At 46.8% G+C, this 24,651-nt stretch overlaps 1 protein-coding gene across 20 annotated transcripts in view; it reads left to right on the top strand.

The window, feature by feature from the left end:
* The window catches only part of PRELID3A (PRELI domain containing 3A), a 50,611-nt gene that overhangs the window by 18,799 nt on the left and 7,161 nt on the right, over positions 1-24,651 (top strand). For 6 of the 20 annotated variants that reach the window (XR_011252410.1, XR_011252411.1, XR_011252413.1 and 3 more), the window contains exons 2-6: positions 17,442-17,610; positions 18,190-18,279; positions 19,334-19,404; positions 19,513-19,615; positions 20,837-21,112. Coding sequence is in view for 8 of the 20 variants with exons in the window: in XM_069569039.1 (XP_069425140.1) it covers positions 5,000-5,031; positions 17,442-17,610; positions 18,190-18,279; positions 19,334-19,404; positions 19,513-19,615; positions 20,436-20,537 (567 nt within the window). In the remaining 12 variants the exon portion in view is untranslated. Of the gene's footprint in view, positions 1-1,607; positions 1,843-4,937; positions 5,032-17,441; positions 17,611-18,189; positions 18,280-19,333; positions 19,405-19,512; positions 19,616-20,435; positions 22,686-24,651 lie in introns of those variants that run through there. The other 14 variants (XR_011252407.1, XR_011252405.1, XR_011252406.1 and 11 more) reach the window with 11 other exon arrangements.

Raw genomic sequence — 24,651 nt, forward strand, 5'->3', positions numbered from 1 at the left:
AGTAAACATTAAAAAAAAAAATGTTACATGTGTTTGAGGGGGTAGGAACCCTAAGACTGCTTACATAGAGCTTTGTTGCACAGTGTGCCCACACGGTGGCAGGAGAGGTCTATTAATCTTGACAACTGTGCATCATGCATTTCAAAAAACTGTTCACAGGCTGGTCTGGATATTGTTTCCTCCTAAATGGTGTTACTGTTGTTAATTTGTAACAATGTTAATTATTTTTGTAAGTTGAAACTGATATAATATTTTCAGTCAGTGGTTATAACCTATGCTGCAGTTTCTGGTAATGTGCCCCAAGTAAAGGAATCTAAAGACACAGTATTAATATCCTCTATGTGACAACCAATAAAAGAATGAATTGCGATGTTACGGGGAGGGAGGTGGGAGGGGGGTTCATGTTTGGGAACGCATGTAAGAATTAAAGATATTAAAATTTAAAAAATAAAAAACTAAAAAAAAGAATGAATTGCAACATCAGTCTCTAAAAATGCAAGTTTTATGAATGACGATAGCAAAACATTTAGACTATTCCTAATCACCACGTTACTTTGCTGTTGTTCATTTGCTGTCGTGTCCAACTCTTTGAGATTCCATTGACTGCAGCAAGCCAGGCTTCCCTGTCCTTCATTATCTCCCAGAGTTTGCTCAAACTCATGTCCATTAAGTTGATGATACTATCCAACCATCTCATCCTCTATCATTCACTTCTCCTCCTGCCTTCAGTCTTTCCCAGCATCAGCGTCTTTTCCACTACTTTACTTTGTAGTGATCAAATATTTTTCTAAAAGTTTTAGCCACAATAGTGCGTAGAAATCATAAAGTCCCTAGATTTTTCCTAGTTGTGTCTTCTTGAGAGAAAACTGATGATTGTTTTGGACACCAGACCCCTTGGTCATGAGGCATCTTTGCAATGCCAGAAAACATAAGGGAAATGGATAGAATTTAAAGTGCCCAGAAGCAGAAATACAGAGCAGAACTTAGGCTATTTATGAGAGAGACTTAGTTCAGGTTGTATGTAAGGGTTGGGAAGAGGAATTAATTACATAGAAATACATATCACAGAAAGTAAAGAGTCACAGAGGTATACTCTGTTTTAATAAAATATGAGGATATCTTGGTTGTGTTGGAGTTCAGGATAGTTCTGACTCTGGTTAGAGAACTTGTCCCTGGATCCCAATAATATTCCTGCATAGGATCTTGGAAGATCCAGATGCTGATGTCAGCAGCTAGAACTCTGGCCTCCTGCCCTCCTATTCTGACTGCATGGCAGATTGAGGAGTCCCTGTAAATCAGATCTTCATGATCACTGTATCTGAGGATCAATTAAACATCAGAGCCTAGTGAAGAATATCCATCACAGTGGGAAAGGAACACCTCCAAATGTTCTTCAAGACTCCTTACCTGCTGGGAGATTGATTTTCTCCCTAATTTTTTAGTTTACAAATCTGTTCTGGCACAGCAGTTTTTAAACTTATTTATTTTTAGCTGCAGACTCTTGTAGCAGTGGTATTTCAACATGGAATCTCAATATATAGAATATGAATAAAATAGCAAAAAAGACTAGGACCACTGGTTGAAAAGTCTCCTGATTTACCGCACAGGTGATTCCTGAAAACGGCAAGGTTTCCTGGAACGCGACCAGGTGGCTCTGCATGATGACAACAGATGGAGCCCCACCCACCCCTGGGCCAAGCCTCTTACAGGTTCATGATGCCCTCAGAGTCACCCTTGACTCACTGAACAAGCAGTTATCTGGAGCTCACTGTTGGCCAAGTATAGGGACCGATTCTGGGCACACAGAAATGAACCAGGTCTGGGTCCCACCTCAGAGCTCAGGTGAGTGCAGGATGCCTTTCCAAACTCCGGAGCACTGTGACCACCTCCACCACTCGTCAGCTCTGCCTGTTCCTAGGCCTAACCCCAGAGATGCCAATTCAAAAGCTAAAAGAGGAGTGAAATCTAGATACCTGCTTCCTTACGGGTAATCTGGTGGGAGAGACAGAAACACAAACAGGTGTGGTACTTATAAAACACTGTGCTGAGAGTACGAGAGAGGTATCAGGAGGAGCCACAGGACGGTGAGGGGGCGCTGAGCACCCCAAGCCACAGCCAAACAAAGCTTTGGAGGGATGTGGCAGGCTGATGGGATGGCATTCTGAGGAGCCATCTAGGACTGAGCCAGGTCAGCAGGGATGGTCACAGCAGTTTTAACCACAGGCATGTACTCTGTCTTCATTAATTCCGACTAGGCCAAAAGGACATTTTTTTTTTTTTTTTTAGTAGTAGTGCTTCCATGTCAAGAATGATGACACTGATGTTCAGGAGGTTAGCAATTTGCAAAAGGGGAGCCAGGACTGGAACCCAGGTTTGTTCCTCTTCAAATGCATGCCTTCAGCTGCAGCTGTTAAATCAAATTGGCTCTTAAAGCATGTGGAAGATGGAATGGATTAAAACAATCTGAAAGAGGTAAATCCCTAAGGATTCAGTAACTGGCTGGATGTAGGGTCGGGGAGTACTCCAGCTTGGTGCACCTGGGTGATGCCAGGGTCCTGGCCATTGACTCCTGGAAGAAGAATCTGCTTAGGGTGGGAGATGTATGACCATGATATGTTTGAGGTAGGACCTAGATGGGTAGGAGTGAGATGGAGAGAAAGGTGAGAAGTCAGTGGAAACTAGGATACTCAGTGAGTCACTTGGGGAGCAGGTGTAGAGGGAGAAGAACAGAGAGGCAAAAGGTGTGTGCAGGGGAAATGGGAAGGACCAGAACAGAGAATGCAGAGGGAGCAGAGTTCTGGGAGAGAGACCAGTAGTTCTCTTGCAGCACAGAGGCCCATGGGGAGGGCAACAGAACAGCGCCTGTCACACTGGAAGCACAATGATGACTGATGAGAGCTTTCGAGAGCCTGTTCCAGTGGGGTAAAACTGCCAAGATGCTGCATGGTGGGGCTGTGGTGGGGCCAGGGGTCTCTGTTCCTAACAGGCTCCCAGGTGATAAAGCTGATGCTGCTCCTGGACCAGACTTGGTGGAACAGAACAAGAGAAAGGGTGGTGTTTGACCAAAAATGGTGGTAGTGGTATAGGACTCGAAGCAGGGCCATGCCTTTCATCTGTTGTTCAACAGTCAACGATTTATCACGCGTCTATTGGGTTTCTGACTCGGGAATTGCCAAGGATGATGGTAACCTAGTTCCCGTGGTCTTAACAATGGTGGGAAGTCATGGAGGGGAGTACGTTTAAGTAGTGATGGAGCCACTGAGGTGCTGGGACCTGACAGCTGTGTGTGAGGTGGCTTTGAAAGTGAGGCAGGTGCAGGTACAGTGAGCCAGGAGGCCACCCTCTAGAGACTCCCACCCTCAGGTCCCACCTCCACCACTAAGTTGTATCTCTGCCCAGATGTTTCCTGGTTTGTTGCTGTTTAGTCGCTCAGTTGTGTCTGACTCTTTGCAGCATGCCAGGCTTCCCTGTCTTTCTCTGTCTCCCAGAGTTTGCTAAAAGTCATGTTCATGGTTAGGGTCTCAGTTTCCCTAGATTCTCACTACAATGTCTTCTGTCACCATCCAGCCTGATTTCTTTAGCCTCATGCTCAATACATATTTGTGGGAAATGCTAATTTTAAACGATGATGCTTTTTAAAGCTAAATGACAGCCCTGAGCTCAGAGCCTAGTGCAGGGCATGTTTCACAGCTGGCCTGGCCACAGCAGCCAGTCACTGGGCATGGCTGTGGGGGACTCCTGCAAACCTGGTGCCATCTCAGCTCAGCTCTCAGCTTGTGATCATTGGATGTGGTTTTGCACCTCCATGAACCCCAGTCTGCTCACCAATGAAACAGGGAACAGCGCTGCTGTGGGAAGATCACCCTGAGCATCTAGCTACAGGTGGTGAAGGTGGAGTGTGTGGAGTGTGGAGATGGTGGGCTGGGATCTCCTAGCCCAGGTCTTCTGGCTGCTTCCCCACTTTCCCAGCTTCACTGACTAGTCACAGAGGTAGGCCCGGGGCGCCCACTCCATGTGCATGCTACACTGGGTATTCCCTTGTGCCCAGTACCAGAGGGTCACCCTGTGCTCAAACTATTATCTTGCTTCTTTGCACTTGAACTGTATTTGTTGGTAGTTGGGGGGTAAATAAAAATCTACAACGAAGAAATTATTTTTTCCCCAGTGTAAAAGGAATCTCTCCTTACCCTTTTCTTAGAGCATTTACTCTAGAATCCTTATAGGTTGTCTTTTTGAGATGTATGTAAACATTGTTAAAGGCCAAATAGGCCTTTAGCTAGTTGAACAACCTAGGAATGTTTTCTTCTCAGGGATCTGGATAACAAAGGAGTCATCCTTTTGAAATGTCAGCATAAAGTTCCAGGGAGCACCAGGCTTCCAATTGCAACCCCACCTTCTATGGGAATGAGAAATGTATCTCTCCTTTGGGTGAAGACAAGTAGCGAACCCAAGGGGCCACTCCAGTGGCCGGGTGAATTTAGGATGCGCTCTGACAAGTAGTGCTGTCAGTTCTCATACTTGAGAGCAGGTCGCGAGGGTCTCAGCAACGTGGCTGGCTACATACAGGGTTGGATTTCTTGGAGTCTTCAAATCCCAAGGCGGAGGGGCTGTGAGGAGTCTCACGTTCTGATTTAAGGCCTTTCTACAACTTCTGCTTCCTTCCTCCTCCACTCGGTGGAGAGGCTTGTCGGGCTGGCAGGACACAGTTACGCATCCTTTCCCACTGTGGGAACCTGCCTGGCTGGAAGGGGCTTTCGGAGAATCTGGACCATCTGACCTATAGGAATGAACCCTGCCCACATCAGAAGGTGGCGCTCGGCGCCCACCGCCCACACCGCTGCAGTCCACTCCCCTCGGCGGAGCCACGGGACTGCTGCTCACGTGATGTGCGGGCTCAGCGCCGAGTCCCGCCCCGCCCACCGTGTGCTCACGCTCCGCCCCCGAACAGAGCGGAGCATCCCGGGGCCTTGGAGCATCCCTGCCTGCGCTCTGCGGTGCGATGAGGGTCTGGAGCTCAGAGCACGTGTTCAGGTGAGCAGGCTGAGGCCACAGTGGGTCCAGACCTGCCTGGGCCTGACCCGCGGCCTCGAGGAGGGCGGGCTCTGTTACTCTCTGCGCCACGGGGTGGGCAGTGATGCGCTCCAAGGCTCAGGGTGAGGGGACGGCATCCTTGGCTCCGCCGGCCTGGTCTCACCTCGCTCGGGGCCATCACTGGGGCGAGGGCGGGACCCGGTGTGCAGCTGACCACCGGTTCCAGAGGGAGCCAGCCTGGGCACGTGGGGCTCTGTGGCCGCGGACGCAGGTGGGCATGGAAAGCCTCCAGCTGCTTACAAGTGTTCTCCTAACCTAGGCGGTATCATCTCTTGTCTACTTCATCTGTGACACTCTGGGCTCATTCTTTCATTATTTTTTTTAAGTAACAGATTTTTAAATTCTCTGCTCCCACTTAGAATAGCATTTCTATTTTTTAATTTAAAAAAGTACTTTGTCCTTTCCATGTAAAATTATAATTAAAATTTATCAATGGGTTTAAAACCTCTGAAATTATTTTAATGAAATCTTTAGACTTGATGGGATTCAATTTTAGTGTTGATTTTTGTACAGCCTGCAGCCTTTCTCAACTGGGTTCCATTCCCAGACTGACTCCAGAGATTTTCTCAGTTCTCCCAAGGATGGGGCATGCCAGCACCCTCTGGATGCAAAGGGGTACAAGTTAAGTCCCTGGGAATGGTGGATGCCCAGGCTGTGCAGCTCAGGCCAGAACTGCCCTACAAATTCAGGAGATTTTGGTTGATAAACAGAAGTGATTTGTCAGCTCTGAAAAGTCACTGTTGATAATATTCACCTATTTAAATCATACAATTCAAATCATACAAATCAATCAAATCAGAGACTTGCAGTAAATTTACATAGTTGTACAACATTTCTGTGGTCTAGAGCATTTCCTCATCCTGCAAAGACCCCTCATGCCCATCTGCAGTCACATTCCAGTCTCCTTCTCAGGAAGATTAGTATCTGCTTGTGTTTCTATGAATTTGCCTTTTTTGGACGTTTCTCATAAATGCAGTCATATACCACATGGTCTTTTGTGTCTCGCTGCTTTTATTTAGCTTCATTGTTGTGGGAGCCTCCATTCCTGCTTCAGTCCTCACCTCATTGGTTTTGTGTCCTGGCACATCGTTTTTACTCATTGAGAGACTGAGGAATATCACAGGGACCAGGTGCCCTTTGAAATGAGGGCTACTGTCCGCCAGAGGAATTCCTGTCAATCCATGAGCTGCTGTGGAAGGCATGGATCTCCTGTCACTGATTTGTGAATTTAAAAGCCAAGTGCCTTGATGAAAATCAACAAATGTGAAAGATAACAGAGGAGGCCACACAGCTGCCAGGGTGGGTCATGAGATGTTGTGTGGCAGGTGGCACTGCACCTGCAGGATGGTGCAGAGTTGGAAACCTGGCTTTCTAGCTGAGCTTACGGTAGACTTTCCCCTTGCTTAGTCCCTTGAAATGCCTGATTTTTTTCCTTTGAGGATTACATACTTTTCTTTTTTATACTTGTTCTCTTTTTATATGTTTGTTGATTAGAAATATTAAAATTTATTCTTGAAAGGCCAAAAATAATCAGGCACAAAGACTTAAAATTTTTTAACTTGAAATAACAGTTAATTTACAATGTTGTATTAGTTTTGGGGTTTTGTTTTTTTGTGGTCACATTCGGGATCTTAGTTCTCCGACCAGGGATCGAATCTGCACTCCCTGAAATGAAAGTGCAGAGTCTTAACCACTGGACTGCAGAGTGTGTGTGTGTGTTTGTGTGCTGTTTTAGATTCTTTTCCTTTATAGGTTATTATAAGATACTGAATATAGCTCCCCATGCTTACACAGATCCTTGTTATTTATTTTATATATATATATTAGTGTGTATATGTTAATCCCAGACTTCTAATTTAATCCCCTTCTCCTCCTTGGTAATCATAAATTTGTTTTCTATGTCTGTGAGTGTGTTTCTCTTTGTAAATAAGTTTGTTTGTATCATTTTTTTTCCTCAGAGTGCACATATAGACAATATCGTATGATATTTGTCTTGGCCTGACTTACTTCACTTGATATAATAATCTCTTAAGTTCATCCATGTTGCCGCAAATGACAGTACTTCATCCTTTTTTATGGCTGAATAGTATTACATCATGTATATTCTTTATCTGTTCCTCTGTAGATGGACATTTAGGTTGCTTCCATATCTTGGCTATTGTAAATAGGGCTGCTGTGGACATTGGGGTGCACGTATCTTTTAGAATTATAGTTTTCTCCAGATATATGCCCAGGAGTGGGATTGCAAGATCACATGGTAGCTTTTGAGAAACCTCCATACTGTTCTCCATAGTGGCTGTATCACTTTACATTTCCACCAACAGTGTAGGAGGGTTCTGTTTTCTTCATACCCTCTCCAGCTTTTGTTATTTATAGACTTTTAATGATGGCCATTCTGACCAGTGTGAAGTGGTACCTTATTGTTGTTTTGATTTGCATTTCTCTAATAATTAGCAGTGTTGAACATCATTTCATGTGCTTACTGGCCATTTGTATATCTTCTTTTTAAAATTTTTAAAAATTAATTTTTTGGGGGTATAGTTGCTGCCCTCTGTATGTCATATTTGGAGGTAAAATGTCTACTTAGGTCTTCTGCCCCTCCCCTCTTTTCTGTATTGAGCTGTTGGTATATTTTGAAAATTAACCAGTTGCGTCATTTGCAGAATTTTCTCCCATTCTCTAGGTTGTCCTTTCGTTTATGGTTTCCTTTGCTGAGGAGCAAAAAATTTTGATTTTGTCAGGTTTTCCTCCAGTGTTCATGCACCGAAGAAACCCTAGGAATGAAGATCAGACAGAGCTGAGAGCAGTGTAAACCCAAAGTAGTGGAGAGCTCTTTGGTTTAAAGTAGCTAAAATAGCAGTGGAAAACACAGGACTGAAATAAAAACATACAAAAAGGGGCACTTAAAAATTAACAGGCTTATAATTGTGGGTTTATAAATCCCATCTTCACAGTATTGACTGTGGTTTCAGGTGGACCTATAACAAAATCTTTATTGGCACAACCAGTATGAGCAGATTTCTAACTGAGTCAAGGCTGTATGCTGCGTGGATTCTAGCCGATCCCAGGACTTTTAATGATGGCTATCTACTAGGCAGTGTCATTTCAGGGAAGTAGGGTTTGGAGGAGAGGCTGCCCTAAAGCAGGCTTGCTCTCTGGCTGGGAGTAGGGAAAGGCCCCCCACCCTTTTTAAATAAGAGAAATGAGGCTCTGCAGCAGGAGCTGCAGTGCCCATTGTCTGCTGTCCCCACCCCAGTGTTGTTCCCTCCTCGCTCCCACACGCAGTCTCAGTTATGAACCCAGTGGGCAGCTTCCTGAAGGTCCACTTGACCTGGGTTTACTCTTAAACAGAATTGACTATTGTTCATTGTCTTAAAATAGAAATGACTGACACCATCTTGTACAGTGCTTTTCATTTTCCTTTTCTTCACAACAGTGTGTTCCTGAGATGTGTGTGTGTATCTGTTTGAGATCTGTGCATATATGTATATACATACACCATTTATCCTTTCTCTCATTGAAGGGGCATAATTTCTCCCTTATTAAAAATCAGGCTGTGGTGACCACTTCTGTATCTATTTGTGATTCATGTAATCAAGGGCTTAATTAGGCCAGAGTCCTCAAACTGTTCATCATCAGGACCTCTTTAAACTCTTAGAAAATATGCAGTTCAGTTCAGTCACTCAGTCATGTCCTACTCTTTGTGACTCCATGAATCGCAGCACGCTAGGGCTCCCTGAGCATCACCAACTCCCAGAGTTTACCCAAACTCATGTCCATCGAGTTGGTAATGCCATCCAGCTATCTCATCCTCTGTCATCCTCTTCTCCTCCTGCCCCCAATCCCTCCCAGCATCAGAGTCTTTTCCAATGAGTCAACTCTTCGCATGAGGTGGCCAAAGTATTGGAGTTTCAGCTTCAGCATCAGTCCTTCCCATGAACGCCCAGGACTGATCTCCTTCAGAATGGACTGGTTGGATCTCCTTGCAGTCCAAGGGACTCTCAAGAGTCTTCTCCAACACCACAGTTCAAAAGCATCAATTCTTTGGCGCTCAGCCTTTTTCACAGTCCAACTCTCACATGCATACATGACCACTGGAAAAACCATAGCCTTGACTAGACGGACCTTAGTCAGCAAAGTAATGTCTGTGCTTTTGAATATACTATCTAGGTTGGTCATAACTTTTCTTCCAAGGAGTAAGCGTCTTTTAATTTCATGGCTGCAGGTACCATCTGCAGTGATTTTGGAGCCCCCCAAAATAAATCTGACACTGTTTCCACTGTTTCCCCGTCTATTTCCCATGAAGTGATGGGACCAGATGCCATGATCTTCGTTTTCTGAATGTTGAGCTTTAGGCAAACTTTTTCACACTCCACTTTCACTTTCATCAAGAGGGTTTTTAGTTCCTCTTCACTTTCTGCCATAAGGGTGGTATCATCTGCATATCTGAGGTGATTGATAGTTCTCCCGGCAATCTTGATTCCAGCTTGTGTTTCTTCCAGTCCAGCGTTTCTCATGACGTACTGTGCATAGAAGTTAAATAAGCAGGGTGACAATATATAGCCCTGACGTACTCCGTTTCCTATTTGGAAACAGTCTGTTTTTCCATGTCCAGTTCTAACTGCTGCTTGCTGACCTGCATACAGATTTCTCAAGAGGCAGGTCAGGTGGTCTGGTATTCCCATCTCTTTCAGAATTTTCCACAGCTTATTGTGATCCACACAGTCAAAGGCTTTGGCATAGTCAATAAAGCAGAAATAGATGTTTTTCTGGAACTCTCTTGCTTTTTCCATGATCCAGCGGATGTTGGCAATTTGATCTCTGGTTCCTCTGCCTTTTCTAAAACCAGCTTGAACATCTGGAAGTTCACGGTTCACATATTGCTGAAGCCTGGCTTGGAGAATTTTGAGCATTACTTTACTAGCGTGTGAGATGAGTGCAATTGTGCGGTAGTTTGAGCATGCTTTGGCATTGCCTTTCTTTGGAATTGGAATGAAAACTGACCTTTTCCAGTCCTGTGGCCACTGCTGAGTTTTCCAAATTTGCTGGCATATTGAGTGCAGCACTTTCACAGCATCATCTTTCAGGATTTGTAACAGCTCAACTGGAATTCCATCATCTCCACTAGCTTTGTTCGTAGTGATGCTTTCTAAGGCCCACTTGACTTCACATTCCAAGATGTCTGGCTCTAGATTAGTGGTCACATCATCATGATTATCTGGGTAGTGAAGATCTTTTTGTACAGTTCTTCTGTGTATTCTTGCCACCTCTTCTTAATATCTTCTGCTTCTGTTCGGTCCATACCATTTCTGTCCTTTATCAAGCCCATCTTTACATGAAATGTTCCCTTGGTATCTCTAATTTTCTTGAAGAGATCTCTAGTCTTTCCCATTCTGTTGTTTTCCTCTATTTCTTTGCATTGATCACTAAAGAAGGCTTTCTTATCTCTTCTTGCTATTCCCTGGAACTCTGCATTCAGATGCTTATATCTTTCCTTTTCTCCTTCGCTTTTCGCCTCTCTTCTTTTCACAGCTATTTGTAAGGCCTCCCCAGATAGCCATTTTGCTTTTTTGCATTTCTTTTCCATGGGGATGGTCTTGATCCCTGTCTCCTGTACAATGTCACGAACCTCATTCCATAGTTCATCAGGCACTCTATCTATCAGATCTAGGCCCTTAAATCTATTTCTCACTTCCGCTATATAATCATAAGGGATTTGATTTAGGTCATACCTGAATGGTCTAGGGGTTTTCCCTACTTTCTTCAATTTGAGTCTGAATTTGGCAATAAGGAGTTCATGATCTGAGCCACAGTCAGCTCCTGGTCTTGTTTTTGTTGACTGTATAGAGCTTCTCCATCTTTGGCTACAAAGAATATAATTAATCTGATTTCAGTGTTGACCATCTGGTGATGTCCATGTGTAGCATCTTCTCTTGTGTTGTTGGAAGAGGGTGTTTGCTATGACCAGTGCCTTTTCTTGGCAAAACTCTATTAGTCTTTGCCCTGCTTCATTCTGCATTCCAAGGCCAAATTTGCCTGTTACTCCAGGTGTTTCTTGACTTCCTACTTTTGCATTCCAGTCCCCTATAATGAAAAGGACATCTTTTTTTGGGTCTTAGTTCTAAAAGGTCTTGTAGGTCTTCATAAAACCGTTCAAATTCAGCTTCTTCAGCGTTACTGATTGGGGCATAGACTTGGATAACTGTGATATTGAATGGTTTGCCTTGGAGACGAACAGAGATCATTCTGTCGTTTTTGCGACTGCATCCAAGTAGTGCATTTCAGACTCTTTCGTTGACCATGATGGCTACTCCATTTCTTCTGAGGGATTCCTGCCCGCAGTAGTAGATATAATAGTCATCTGAGTTAAATTCACCCATTCCAGTCCATTTTAGTTTGGTGATTCCTAGAATGTCGACGTTCACTCTTGCCATCTCTTGTTTGACCACTTCTAATTTGCCTTGATTCATGGACCTGACATTCCAGGTTCCTATGCAATATTGCTTTTTACAGCATCAGACCTTGCTTCTATGACCAGTCACATCCACAGCTGGGTATTGTTTTTGCTTTGGCTCCATCCCTTCATTCTTTCTGGAGTTATTTCTCCACTGATCTCCAGTAGCATATTGGGCACCTACTGACCTGGGGAGTTCCTCTTTTGGTATCCTGTCATTTTGCCTTTTCATACTGTTCATGGGGTTCTCAAGGCAAGAATACTGAAGTGGTTTGCCATTCCCTTCTCCAGTGGACCACATTCTGTCAGACCTCTCCACCATGACCTGCCTGTCTTGGGTTGCCCCGCGGGCATGGCTTGATTTCATTGAGTTAGACAAGGCTGTGTCGTCCTAGTGTGATTAGATTGACTAGTTTTCTGTGAGTATGGTTTCAGTTTGTCTGCCCTCTGATGCCCTCTTGCAACACCTACCATCTTACTTGGGTTTCTTTTACCTTGGGCGTGGGGTGTCTCTTCACGGCTGCTCCAGCAAAGCACAGCTGCTGCTCCTTACCTTGGACGAGGGGTATCTCCTTACATCTTCCTTAATAAACACAGTACATTAACATAAATAACATTTTTTAAATTTAAAAAACCTGTAGCTTCCAAAACCCTTACAAGTAGTAAGAGTGGCGCTGTTTATTTTTTGCTAATTTCTGTAATGTCAGGCAGCATAGATACTGACTTGATGCTTCCATCAGCTTCTGCATTCAGTGTTCCAGTCTGTTGTTTTGGCTGAAGTAAATGATTAAAACGCAGCCTCACACACTGTATATGCGTAAAACCTACATGGGAAAGGTAGCAGTATTTCAGAAATCTTTAAAAATAGTCATGGCTCTTCTTTGCTACTACAGCAAAACAAACCGTAGTTTCTCAGATTAATCGCAGCAGGAAACCTGACACCACGACTGACCAGAGTAATTGGCCTGTCTGGTGCTTTGAATGATTCGTTTTCCCTGTGAATTGTGACGTGTTGCACTGGTCATCAGGCTGTGCGGTTACTGGGTACAATGTGGGGCAAGCATCTGGTAGTGATGCCAGCTTTCTAAAAGTCCGATTGTCTCTGTGAAGCTCAAACTCTATCTTTGGCACCAAATGCTGTCAGGTATTTTTCTCTAAGTAACAGGATCACTTCATTGATCTTTGAGCAGACTCCTGTCCAACACTTATGTCTGAATGACTACAGTTTGTGTTCAGTGGTTTAGAGGAGAAGTGATAGCTGGGAAGCACTGGACTAGACCACTGGACTCCCCCCAACCCAGCACCCCCTCCCTATCCCATAGCCACAAGTGCTTCCAACCACAGTGAGGCCTCCCAGTCCTTCCTGTGCTTTTGCCCAGAGCCAGGGGACCCGGTGTGGGGCCTTACTCTCTCATCAGGGACAGACCCTGGTGCTGGTGGACTTTCTGAGTGCACAGCTCCGCAGTGAGCGCCAAACAGCCTGGCCTGGTTGTTACTCCTGGGGAGAGGCCAACAGTTGTGGCCTCACAGGGGCTCCTGCAGCCTTGGCTGGCGTCCTGCAGCGAGGAGGGCAGGCCCTCTCCGCGGCGGCCAGGCTCCCAGAGGGGCCCGGGAGCCAGCTTTGTTGTCCTCACTTCAAGAACTGCTGGGCTGCCCAAGATTGCTTGGGCTCCAAGGACTTTTCCTACATCTATTTTTTTTTTTTTTGAGTCATTATGGATGTTTTGGAATTATGCAAAAGAGGAGGATGGAATAATGAGCACCAGCACCCTCCCCTGGGCTGTGGGAGTCTCATGACTGCTGTTTGCTCAGCCCACTGCCCCTTACCGTGGGTTGCTGTAGGCAAGACCTCAGACCTCACCCCACTTCCTCTTTCCTACACACTCTCTGAGCATAGAGCTGCCTTGTTCTTCCTTTTTAGTACCCTGGTGTGGTACCCAGAATTGCCCCCTTCCTGGCTGCTAGCCCAGCTATGTGCCCCCAGCCCTCAGTGCTGCTGCTGATGCGTTCTCAAAATGCAGGCGTAGAGGCCTTCCTGGGGCAGCTCCCAGGCCTCTGTATCACTCTGAGCCTTGGCTGGGGACCTTTATCCCAAGGATGAATTTCATCAACCAGTCTCCCAGGGGTGGGGCCGGTTCATATATTCACCTGTGGGCCTGGCTTCCTGCTTTCATGTTCTCCCAACACTTGATATTTTCGACTCCTCAGCTTTAGCCAATCAAGTGAGTACTAGGCTATTTTTTTTCTTAAAAAAAAAAAAAAGTTTTTATATTTAGCTGTGCTGAGTCTTCATTTTGTGCTCAGGCTTTCTCTAGTTGTGGTAAGCAGGGGCTGCCCTTTGTTGTGATGTACAGGCTTCTCATTGTGGTAGCTTCTCTCATTGTGGAGCACAGTCTATAGGTACACAGACTCAGTAGTTGTTGCTCATGGGCTTGTGGGATCATCCTGGACCTGAGATCCAACTTATGTCCCCTGCAGTGGCAGGCAGATTCTTAACCACTGGACTATAAGGCAAGTCCCTGAGCTATTTTCTTTAACCAAGACGTGTGTGATACTAACTTGTATACTTAAACCTTGTAGTTAAAAATGGAATTATTTTTATGACTATTTTAAACACATTGTGCTTAGTTGAAATCATCTGTTAGAAAGATGCAAGGTTTCTATATAAAAGAAACTTTATGTGAGATGTGCTTGATTACAAATATTTGTCAACTTTTAGATAGTTTCAAGTAATCTTAGAAGCCATAGCCTATTCTGCATAATGATTTTTATGGGACCTGTCTGGGAGCTTGACTTACAAAGTGCACATACAGCTTCACTCACTGAGAAAGCTCCCCCTTCTGTTCTCATGAGTCTGTGGGTGCTCCCTTCTTCCCCCAAGTGTGGTGCACTGTGGCCCTGATGGTGGTTTCCCAAGAAGAAAGTCTCCCTGTACTCTGCTGAGTGATCGGGACCAGTCTTGTCTCTGCTCCTTCATCCCCTTATGTTGGATCTAGTGGATGCGTTTAGCACAATGACACAATTCCACAGCTTGGAAAAACATTTCTGTGTTAAAGAGCAGGTTGTGTAGACCTGAGTGTGAAGGCCATTGGTGTGACTGAAAGATCGTGGAGTAGGGGCTGGGAGGCCTGACTGTCATCTGCATCCTCTTGCTAACTTTTTTTACCTGGGATGAGCCTTTTATGCCAAAGAATGCTCAAACTACTGCACAATTGCACTCATCTCACATGCTAGTAAAGTAATGCTCAAAATTCTCCAAGCCAGGCTTCAGCAATACGTGAACCGTGAACTTCCAGATGTTCAAGCTGGTTTTAGAAAAGGCAGAGGAACCAGAGATCAAATTGCCAACATCCGCTGGATCATGGAAAAAGCAAGAGAGTTCCAGAAAAACATCTATTTCTGCTTTATTGACTATGCCAAAGCCTTTGACTGTGTGGATCACAATAAGCTGTGGAAAATTCTGAAAGAGATGGGAATACCAGACCACCTGACCTGCCTCTTGAGAAATCTGTATGCAGGTCAGCAAGCAGCAGTTAGAACTGGACATGGAAAAACAGACTGTTTCCAAATAGGAAACGGAGTACGTCAAGGCTATATATTGTCACCCTGCTTATTTAACTTATATGCAGAGTACATCATGAGAAACCCTGGGCTGGAGGAAGCACAGGCTGGAATCAAGATTGCCGGGAGAACTATCAATCACCTCAGATATGCAGATGATACCACCCTTATGGCAGAAAGTGAAGAACTAAAGAGCCTCTTGATGAAAGTGAAAGAGGAGCGTGAAAAAGTTGGCTTACAGCTCATCATTCAGAAAACCAAGATCATGGCATCTGGTCCCATCAATTCGTGGGAAATAGATGGGGAAACAGTGGAAACAATGTCAGACTTTATTTTTTGGTGCTCCAAAATCACTGAAGATGGTGAGTGCAGCCGTGAAATTAAAAGACGCTTTCTCCTTGGAAGAAAAGTTATGACCAACCTAGACAGTATATTAAAAAGCAGAGACGTTATTTTGCCAACAAAGGTTTGGCATAGTCAAGGCTATGGTTTTTCCAGTAGTCATGTATGGATGTGAGAGTTGGACTATAAAGAAAGCTGAGCACGAAGAATTGATGCTTTTGAACTATGGTGTTGGAGAAGACTCTTGAGAGTCCCTTGGACTGCAAAGAGATCCAACCAGTCCATCCTAAAGGAAATCAGTCCTGAATATTCATTGGAAGGACTGATGTTGAACCTGACACTCCAATACTTTGGCCACGTGATGCGAAGAGCTGACTCATTTGAAAAGACCCTGATGCTGGAAAAGATTGAAGGTGGGAGGAGAAGGGGATGACAGAGGATGAGACGGTTGGATGGCATCACCAACTAGATGGACATGAGTTTGAGTAAACTCCGGGAGTTGATGATGGACAGGGAGGCCTGGCGTGCTGCAGTCCATGGGGTCACAAAAAGTCAGACACAACTGAGTGGCTGAGCTGAGCCTTTTATGAGGATAAAGTAAATTCATGGTCAATGAATTTGACAAAGTAAATTTCATGGTCAATGACCAATGATAAAGTTATATTTAAAAAAGACATCAAACATGGAACATTCTTCAATATGTTCATGATCTTTGATGTTTAATTTAGTAATTCCACTCTATAAATATATCCTAAGGACAGATAGACATGTTGAAAGGCTGGTGTGCACACATGTTCACTACTGCCTTCATTTTACGGTAAAGGTTGGACGCAATCAAAATAATCTGCCAGAGGGGACTGGCTATACCACAGGGTGACCTTTTGTGCAGCTAGTTACAGTCCTCTATTTCTGAAAATAGCCTTGTGATACAGGAAAGTGCTCATCATCTGTTCCATATAAAAAGCAGGTGATTTGTGCATGCATGGAGCATGACCCCAGTTTAATTTCTAAGTGTGTGCATGTCTGTGTGGGGATGCATGTCTCCAGGTCTTGAGTCTGGACTGTCATCTGGGGAAGGACATGTTGCGGAGACCCCTGCCTTGGTGGCTGGAGACACCTGCCTCTGGGGCCAGATGCTTGCTGGGTACCTCCTGGAGGAATGGTCAGGACAGCAAGGCCTGGGGAATGACCTCCCTGAGGACCTGACTCTGTGCCCTTTGTGGCCCTACGGCATTCGGCCTCAGCGGGCCTGGAGCCCTGGGAGCAGGGGCGGCTGTGCAGGCTCTGATGGCAGGAAACCAACAGAGACACTGGTGTCCACCCCTCTCCAGGGCTCAGGACCAGAGGGAGGGGTGGCGTCTGCAGGATAAGCCTTGGGGGTGGCATGGGAACACACAGATTTGTCTCCAGATAGTGGAATTGTGGATTTTTGTTTTCCTCATCTTTTTCATTATTTTTCAAAATTCAGCCACGTTAATCAGAAAAAAATACGTAGCCATTTCAGGCCACATACTGCTTAGAAGTTGGAGCAAAGCAGTTGCTCTGGACCTCATAGCTAGGCAGGTGTGCCGTCCTGGCTTGTGGCATGAGGCTGCAGTGCGGAGGCAGGTGGGTGGTCAGCAAAGGGCCCCTGAAGTCACTGCGGCTGTGTGGGCAGAGGCAGAAATGGGCCCTGGCCTTGCAGCCTGTGGAGCAGCATAGTTAGTGTGTGTGTGTTGAGGTAAGTGGCAGTGACAGGTAGGGGATGGGAACATTGTGTCACTGTCCAGAAGCCCCATACCAAAGTGTCCTGCCTCCTTTGGCTATGGGGGACTGGCAAAGGAGGGATCCTCAGCTAAGCAGGACTGGCCCAGCCTGAGCCTGCTCTGCACCCCTGCCTACACCCTGGTTGCTGGGAGGACCAGGGATCCAGGATCTGGAACAAGCTCGAGGATCAGGTTGATCTGACTTTGAACACACTGCCACTCAATGCTGGTGGTTGTGTCTCCTCCAGCCACCCGTGGGACACAGTCATCAAGGCAGCCATGAGGAAGTACCCGAATCCCATGAACCCCTGTGTTGTGGGTGTCGACGTGCTGGAGCGCAGTGTGGATGGCCGGGGCCGGCTTCACAGCCACCGCCTCCTCAGCACCGAGTGGGGGCTGCCCAGCCTCGTGAGAGCGGTGAGCCCCTTGGGAGCCCAGCTACACCAACAGCCTGTCTATACCTGCCAGCCTGGCTGGCACCCATACGTAGGGAGTGTCAACCTTCCCATTTGGGCTTTCTGGGAAGCCTGAAAGATAGTTTGTTCTCTGTGAATTAATTGTTCACTTGAGTGTTCAGCATGTCCACTGACCCACCTGTGGCAGAGACCCCCCCCACACACACAGGAAACCTAAACCCCCACAGCCCCCCTTCCCACCTCTGAATGCCCCATTGCAGCTCCATCACCCTGCCAGGTATGGCCTGAGCCCCAGAGCTGGCTCTGCACAGCGGTGGTCAGTGGGGTGGGGCAGGGGGCTTGGTCCTCAGCTGAGTTATCAGCCAGACCTTGGCTTCAGTGCCCCAGGTCCTGCCCCACTTTCGCCTCCATCTCAGTGCCGGTCCCTCCATCCCTGATTTATGTGTCCATCTGTCCCATCTGCTGGACAACAGTTGCTGGAGGTGCTGCTGCAGCCTGATTGAAGAAGTTAGTAGCTGATCTGAAGTGACATGCAGTGTTTGAGGGTATGACAATGTTACCATGCTGGTTTGTTTTTCAGATTTTGGGGACCAGTAGGACTTTGACATACATCAGAGAACATTCTATCGTGGATCCAGTAGAAAAGAAAATGGAGCTCTGCTCCACCAATGTAAGCAATAGCCATAATGGTGCATAATGTCTTCATTTAATTGTGTTTCTAGCCCACCTTTGGTCTGTGATCTTTTAATAGAAAGGCTGAATTTGCTTTAGCAGTATCTTGTCTTTTTATTCCAGTGTAAAAACATACTGAAGAACACACATAATGATGTGAACACACCTTTGTAACCAGGGGACAGACTCCTGCCTCCCTATTGCCCCCCGCCCCCTCTCAGCTGCTGCCTTGCCCGCAGCAGCATATGTGTCTCTTAGCAGCCACTGAAACAGCCACTTCCTCCTGCCTTCCTCTCTCCTGTCTCATAATCAGGAACCATTGATATTGGCCTGATGCAATTTCAGAGAGAGTGTTGGGGGAATTGGGTGGGCTGGAGCATGGTTATGCCAGCCCCTTATTCTGTGGGTGGGGTCACTGCAGGTGCAAACTCCCAGTTGACCCCCTGGACCTTAGTCAACGGCCCCCTTCCCTCAGGCCAGGCAGCCCTTCCACAGAGGCAGAGTGAGCTGGGCGGGTATTTGTACATTGGCCATTCCTGACGGTTTATATATTGTTCTCTCTCTACTTAGAAAATTCCACTTCCTCTTTGCAGAAAGCTGAGTTGTCAGTAGAGGGGACTAGTTCTGGCTCCGGAGGAAGGGGAGGAGGAAGGTCGAAGGAAAGGCTTTGGGGATGACAGGTGATCACCAAGTTGCTGTGTGGCTACGAGAGTTAGTGATCAGCCTTTCTGCGTCTCATGCTCCTCATCTGAAAAACAAAGAGCAGACTACACAGTGTGGTTGAGGATCAAGGAAAGAAAATAAGGTTTATTAAACACAGCGTCTTGCATAAAAACATTGCAAATACAAGTGGTGACTGCTCATGAGTCAGGCTCAGGTTTGGGTGGGGTGTGGAGGGAGGGTGGTGTCTCCAAAACCGCGGCCAGGATGCGCGGGCCTCGGCGTTCCTTCTGCTCTGGCTCCAGCAAGTGCAGGTGTGGAGTTGTGAGAGTGTGGGCAGTCTGGGAAGAAATGCAAGAGAAGAACCTACAGCCATTGTGTCCTTTTTTAAGATCACACTCACAAATTTGGTGTCAGTGAGTGAGAGGCTGGTGTACACACCCCACCCGGAGGACCCAGGAAAGTAAGTGGACTGAACTCTGGGGCAGGGCAGGGTGGGGCAGGGCGGGGCAGGGCGGGGGCTCCCTCTCCAGACTGCTCAGCCTCTCACCTCCAGCGCGCTCTCCTGCAGGACCGTGCTCACCCAGGAAGCTGTCATCACCGTGAAGGGAGTCAGCCTCGGCAGCTATCTGGAGAGTTTAATGGCCAACACGATATCGTCCAACGCAAAGAAGGTACCACCTCTCACTGTTGGGGGGCTGGTGGCCAAAGGAGTGGGCATCCTACTGAGCGTATGCAGTGGGGAGGGCCCCAGGCCTGTGGGGAACAGAGGCTAGCGAGGCAAGCCACCACTTCCAGCAGCAGCTGAGCTACCAGGGCTCTTAAACAAGACAGACCCACACATCCAGGACAAGTGTGGGCGTGGGCATGCAGGACACTCGACATTTTTAGCAGTTTTGTATTTAACTGGCATTTTGAGTACCTCTGGCAGGATTTGGGAGTGAGCCTTGTGGAGGGACCTTGGGAGGGATGGGTCCCAGGCTGTGTGGGTGCCAGGGCCCAACTCTTTGCCTGGGCATGCAGTCCCCTCTCTGCCATCCCTCGCTCTCCCTTCCCCTTTGGTTTCTGTCTTCGACCAATGGCACGGCACCTAAACCTTCCCTTCCTAGTACATTCAGGTCAGGGCTTGGCTGAGAGCTGTTTATGCTTGCATTTAGGCGCATTTGTCCAGTCACAATACAGGACCAGTCTGCCGTGTTTCTAGAAAAATCCAGATTTGAGGAAGGTTGAGAGTAGCTTAGCTCAGGGTAGTGTCCTCCACTTCCGACCCAGAGCAGCACTCATCACACTTCAAGCCCAGAGGACAGAGCTGGCATGACTCATTTTGTGTGTCCATGGTCTAGCTTAGTTAGGGCAGGCCTGAGCGTTTGCCGAAAAGAACATTTCTACGAGGAAGGCAACTCTCAGCAAGGACAGAGTCCTTTAGCTCTTTATGAGAAAAGTCAGGGAAAACTCAGTGAGGCTAAATCCAGGCCTCTCATTTTCTGTGTTTAGGGGCTGCTGTGCTGGAGGCCTGTGGAGAATCATGGCTTCTCCAGCTGTCGTTATCATCCCACAGCACCCCAGGCCAGGTCAGGGGCGCCCTGGGGCGGCTAGCTACCTGCTGGTGAGGGAGACGGAGGTGGAGAGGTGGGTTACCCCACACCCGAGGTTCAGGAGCGGAGGTTAGGGGCCACTCACAGAGAGGTCTGAGGGGCCTCAGGAGGTGACAGCAGGGATGGGGTGGGGCTCCATGGAGCTCTGGCTGGGGCTGGAATTCTGTGTGCCGCCTGCCTTGTTTCTGGGCCTGGTGTCTCCTTTGCGTTCACCTGACCTGAGTAGCTCGCTGTCTGCTGCTGGGTGAGACAGCAGGACGACCTCTGACAGCGCACTGGCTTCTCTCTGTGTTGCTCCAGGGCTGGGCCGCTATTGAGTGGATAATTGAAAATGCGGAACGCGCACTGAGCTAACGAGGCCTGCAGCGCCCCCCGTGCTTAGCGGCGGTAACTACAGGATTCCTGAACCAGGAGGATGTGGTGCCCACTGGGCTCCCAGTGGTGTGTGCCGCCCGCGTGCTGGGAGGGGTCTGCGGGATGCATCTCTGTGCGGGCCCCGCCCTGTAGAGAAAGACCGAACTGGTTTCATCCTCCTCCTGGCCCACCAGCTCGTTTTGTGGCGAGATTTGTGTTCAGGTTTGTCATCTCGTCTCCAAGGGCAGTTTGGCTTTTCCTGAAAGCGGTTCTCAGCACGCAGTCGTGTGTTGTGGGACTGCTGTGTCCTTAGCAGGAGGGTCTCACCAGCAGGTCCAGTGTGGAGGGCTGATCTGAAGGGGATTTTATTGGGAGTAAGACTGGAGTGCCTGCCCATGATGTTGTGCGGATGCCTCGGGCCCAGATGTCAGCACTGTGGCCAGTAGGCCGCCCTTCCTGCTGCTGCCAGCCGTGTGCCATCACTGGCCCTTCGTTTTTAGTGCTCAAAGTCATTTCCCAGCATCTCTTTGAGCTTCTCAAATACTCTTGTTTTCCTCCCCTGAGCGTCTGGGGTGTCAGGGCAGATTTGACGCTGGCATGGTCAGCAGTCATCTCTGCTTCGTAAGGTCAGAGTTCACTGCTCCCTCTGCTGAGAGAATCCTTACTCTCCTGCCCTGGAACTCCTTCTACTCGTGGCTTTTCAAGCTCTGGCCCCGCTTCCCACCCTCAGTTGGTCTGTCTGCAGCACATATGCACACTTGGCACTTCAGTCAGCAGACATGAGCCCTGTGGCTTGGGCTCCTTTAAAGAGCTTCCTGCTTTTTGCGTAAGGCACTGATGCATAGGTTTGCCAGAAACTTCACCTTGAGCCCAAGGTCATGACCTTCTTCCTTGAATGCACCACTAAGTGATCACAAGCAGAGAGCCTGCTTGACTGCTGAGCATCCTACTTGTGTGTGCATGTGTTTGGTGTGTGTCTGATGCTGTTGCTTTGAATTGTGGACCCTATTACATTCTCTTGCCTCACAAACTAGAGCTCAACTGCCTCAATCTTTAATGATGCCTCACCAAAAAAAGAAAGAGAAGAGAAGAAGCGAGTCCAGAGCATGGTCCTGGCTGGACTGGGAGAGGCGGGAGCTCCCAGGTCACAGCCATCGTCAGGCTGGTCAGCCGTGACCTCACAGGACAGGAGGCCTGGCCAGTGGCACTGCTCATGGGGCAGACTTGCTGGGAGCAGGGCAGGCTGCCATGCTGTCCACTGCACGTTGAGCCTACGTGCCTGCTCTGCTGCGCCTGAGCCTGGTTTGCTCAGACAGCTGTGGGAGCCTCCTTTGTCCTTCCCTCAGTCTCATCTGTCCTCCCCTCAGTGCCAGCTCTCCTGCCGGGACTCTTGGGGTCTCACTAAAGAGCTTTCTCTTTGCAGAGGATGCCCCATTCCCCTCCCTTGCCCTTGATCCACAGGCTCACTGTCTCTTCACACATCTGGCCACCAGCTGTTACCTGAGACATAGCTGACGTGTGTCCCTGTCTTACTTCTTCACGGATCTGCACATGCTAGAGTCAGGCATCCACCCTGATAGTGACACAGGCATAGTTAGGATTGGCCAGGAGAGCCATTTGCTCTGTCCTGCGGCTGCGATGAGACTGCACACCGTCTGGGACCCTCCCCTGGACTGCAGCCTGGGCTGGTGGTTCCAAGCTCTCAGCTGTTTTGTTGACATTGAGGTATCTCCAACTGGGAGTTTTAATTTTCTCAATCTTCAAAAATAAAATTTGTGTGTGTTTTAAATGATAATTCTAGAGAAGCTCTCCATAAAGGAGGGTTGGAACTGTATTCTACCACATTTTTTTAGATACTGCTTTTCCTTTGATATTAATATTTCCAATTCAAAATTAAAATTCATTTTTATTTTTGAGACTTATGCACATAGCTTTAAAGGTAAAATAGTTAAAAGATTTATGACAAAAACAATCCCTCTTACCCTTTCCACAGAGGATGCTTCTACCCTTCTGTAGACTCTCTTGGCAGTTTTGGCATTTACTGTTAGATTCCTAAAATACATGAGCATACTCTGCTATTTCTTGATTCAACAATTTTAGATGAAATCTGTTGACTTCCTGCTATGATAGATGGTTATTTTCTCTCTCACATCTTCCCATCTCCAGTATAGCTGTGTTGTAACTTATGGTTAAAATCACATTGTTTCTATAATTAAAACATACATAACTACTATTTATTACTAAGTGAAAAGCTATACGTTAATTACATTTTCTTTTAAAAGAAAAACATTTATTTGACTGGGTCTGGTCTTAGTTGTAGCATGAGGGATCTTTAGTTGTGGTATATGGATCTAGTTCCCTGACCAGAGATGGAACCTGAGCCCCTGCTTTGGACCGCCAAGGGAGTCCCTATATTGTCTTTATGTAGCTTTTCTCCCCTGGGAGGTAATAATTGTCTTTTCCTTTTCATCTGTTTATTTTTTCAAAGTCCCTGGCTGAATGCCCCCGCATTCTTCACCTGCTCTCGCAGCACCTCACAGTGTCCTCTCCTGCAGGTCAAACCCCATAGGTTGCATGCACCTTTCTCACTCCCCTGGTGCTGTCCTTCCTGGAGGCCCGTCTTACTCTCTGACCAGCAGCCAAATGGCTGTTGGCCTTTCTCCCTTCCTGGAGCCCTGTCTCCTGGCCTCCCTGCCTTCTCTTTCACCATAAAATGGGGAAGGACATGCCACAGTAGCTTCCAGACTTGACACATCTGAAAATGTCCCTTCTCTTCCCACTCTTCACTCAAAGGTTGGTTAGACATATAAATGTAGGTAAAAATACTTGTTCTCAGAATTTTGAAGGCACTGCTCCATTGTTTTCCACTTCACTTCCTGAGCCTCTGTATATGGCTTTTTTTTTTTTTTCCTCTCTGGAAGCTTTTAGGGTCTCTTTGTTCCTAATGTGAAATTTCATATAGCCAAGCCTTGTTGAAGTGATCTTTTAAAAGCACTCTGTGCTGCACTGTGCATGTTAAATTCCTGCCGGTGGTGCTGTGCTACAATTATGTCACACATTACTGAAAAAGTGGGTGAAGGGTATACAGCTTCCAGTAAGTCTACATTAATTTCAAAATTTAAGGTTAAAAAATTTCAAAAATAGCGATATCATGGAAAATGGCAGAGGTGGGTGCCCTGAGATTCAGTCCCCGCATTGAAACAAACAATAAGCTGGCCAAAAAAAAAAAAAAAACCAAAAAACCCAAACAACAGAATCAACTTTTGTAGAACTCTGGGTTTTAGTCAAGATACCTAAACTAACCAGTAGGGTGCTGAATGAATCTTAATTAACTCACCCTGCAGATTTTGGACTTGGCAGCCTTCAAAATTAGGGCAGCCAATTCCTTAAGATAAATCCCTATGTATGTGAAAGAAAACTCTGGAAGAAAATTGTGGCTATTTTGACTAGTGTGAAATGATACCTCATTATAGTTTTGATTTCTATTTCTCTGATAGTGATGTTGGTGTCCTATGGGTTTTTTGGCCATCCGTATCCCTTTTTTGGAGAAACGTCTGTTTAGATCTTATGTCCATTTTTTGATTGGGTTGTTCTGTTTGATACGGAGCTGCATGAGCTGTTTGTGTATTTTGTAGATTAATCCCTTGTAACTACAGCTTTGGAAGAGTGGAGTCTTAACCATGGGACCACCAGGGAAGTCTGCCATTGGTAGTTTGGTAGGGATTGCATTGGGTAATACAGTAATTTTGACAGTATTGATT

This window comes from Ovis canadensis, chromosome 23, assembly GCF_042477335.2.
Source record: "Ovis canadensis isolate MfBH-ARS-UI-01 breed Bighorn chromosome 23, ARS-UI_OviCan_v2, whole genome shotgun sequence".
Lineage (NCBI taxonomy): Eukaryota > Metazoa > Chordata > Mammalia > Artiodactyla > Bovidae > Ovis > Ovis canadensis.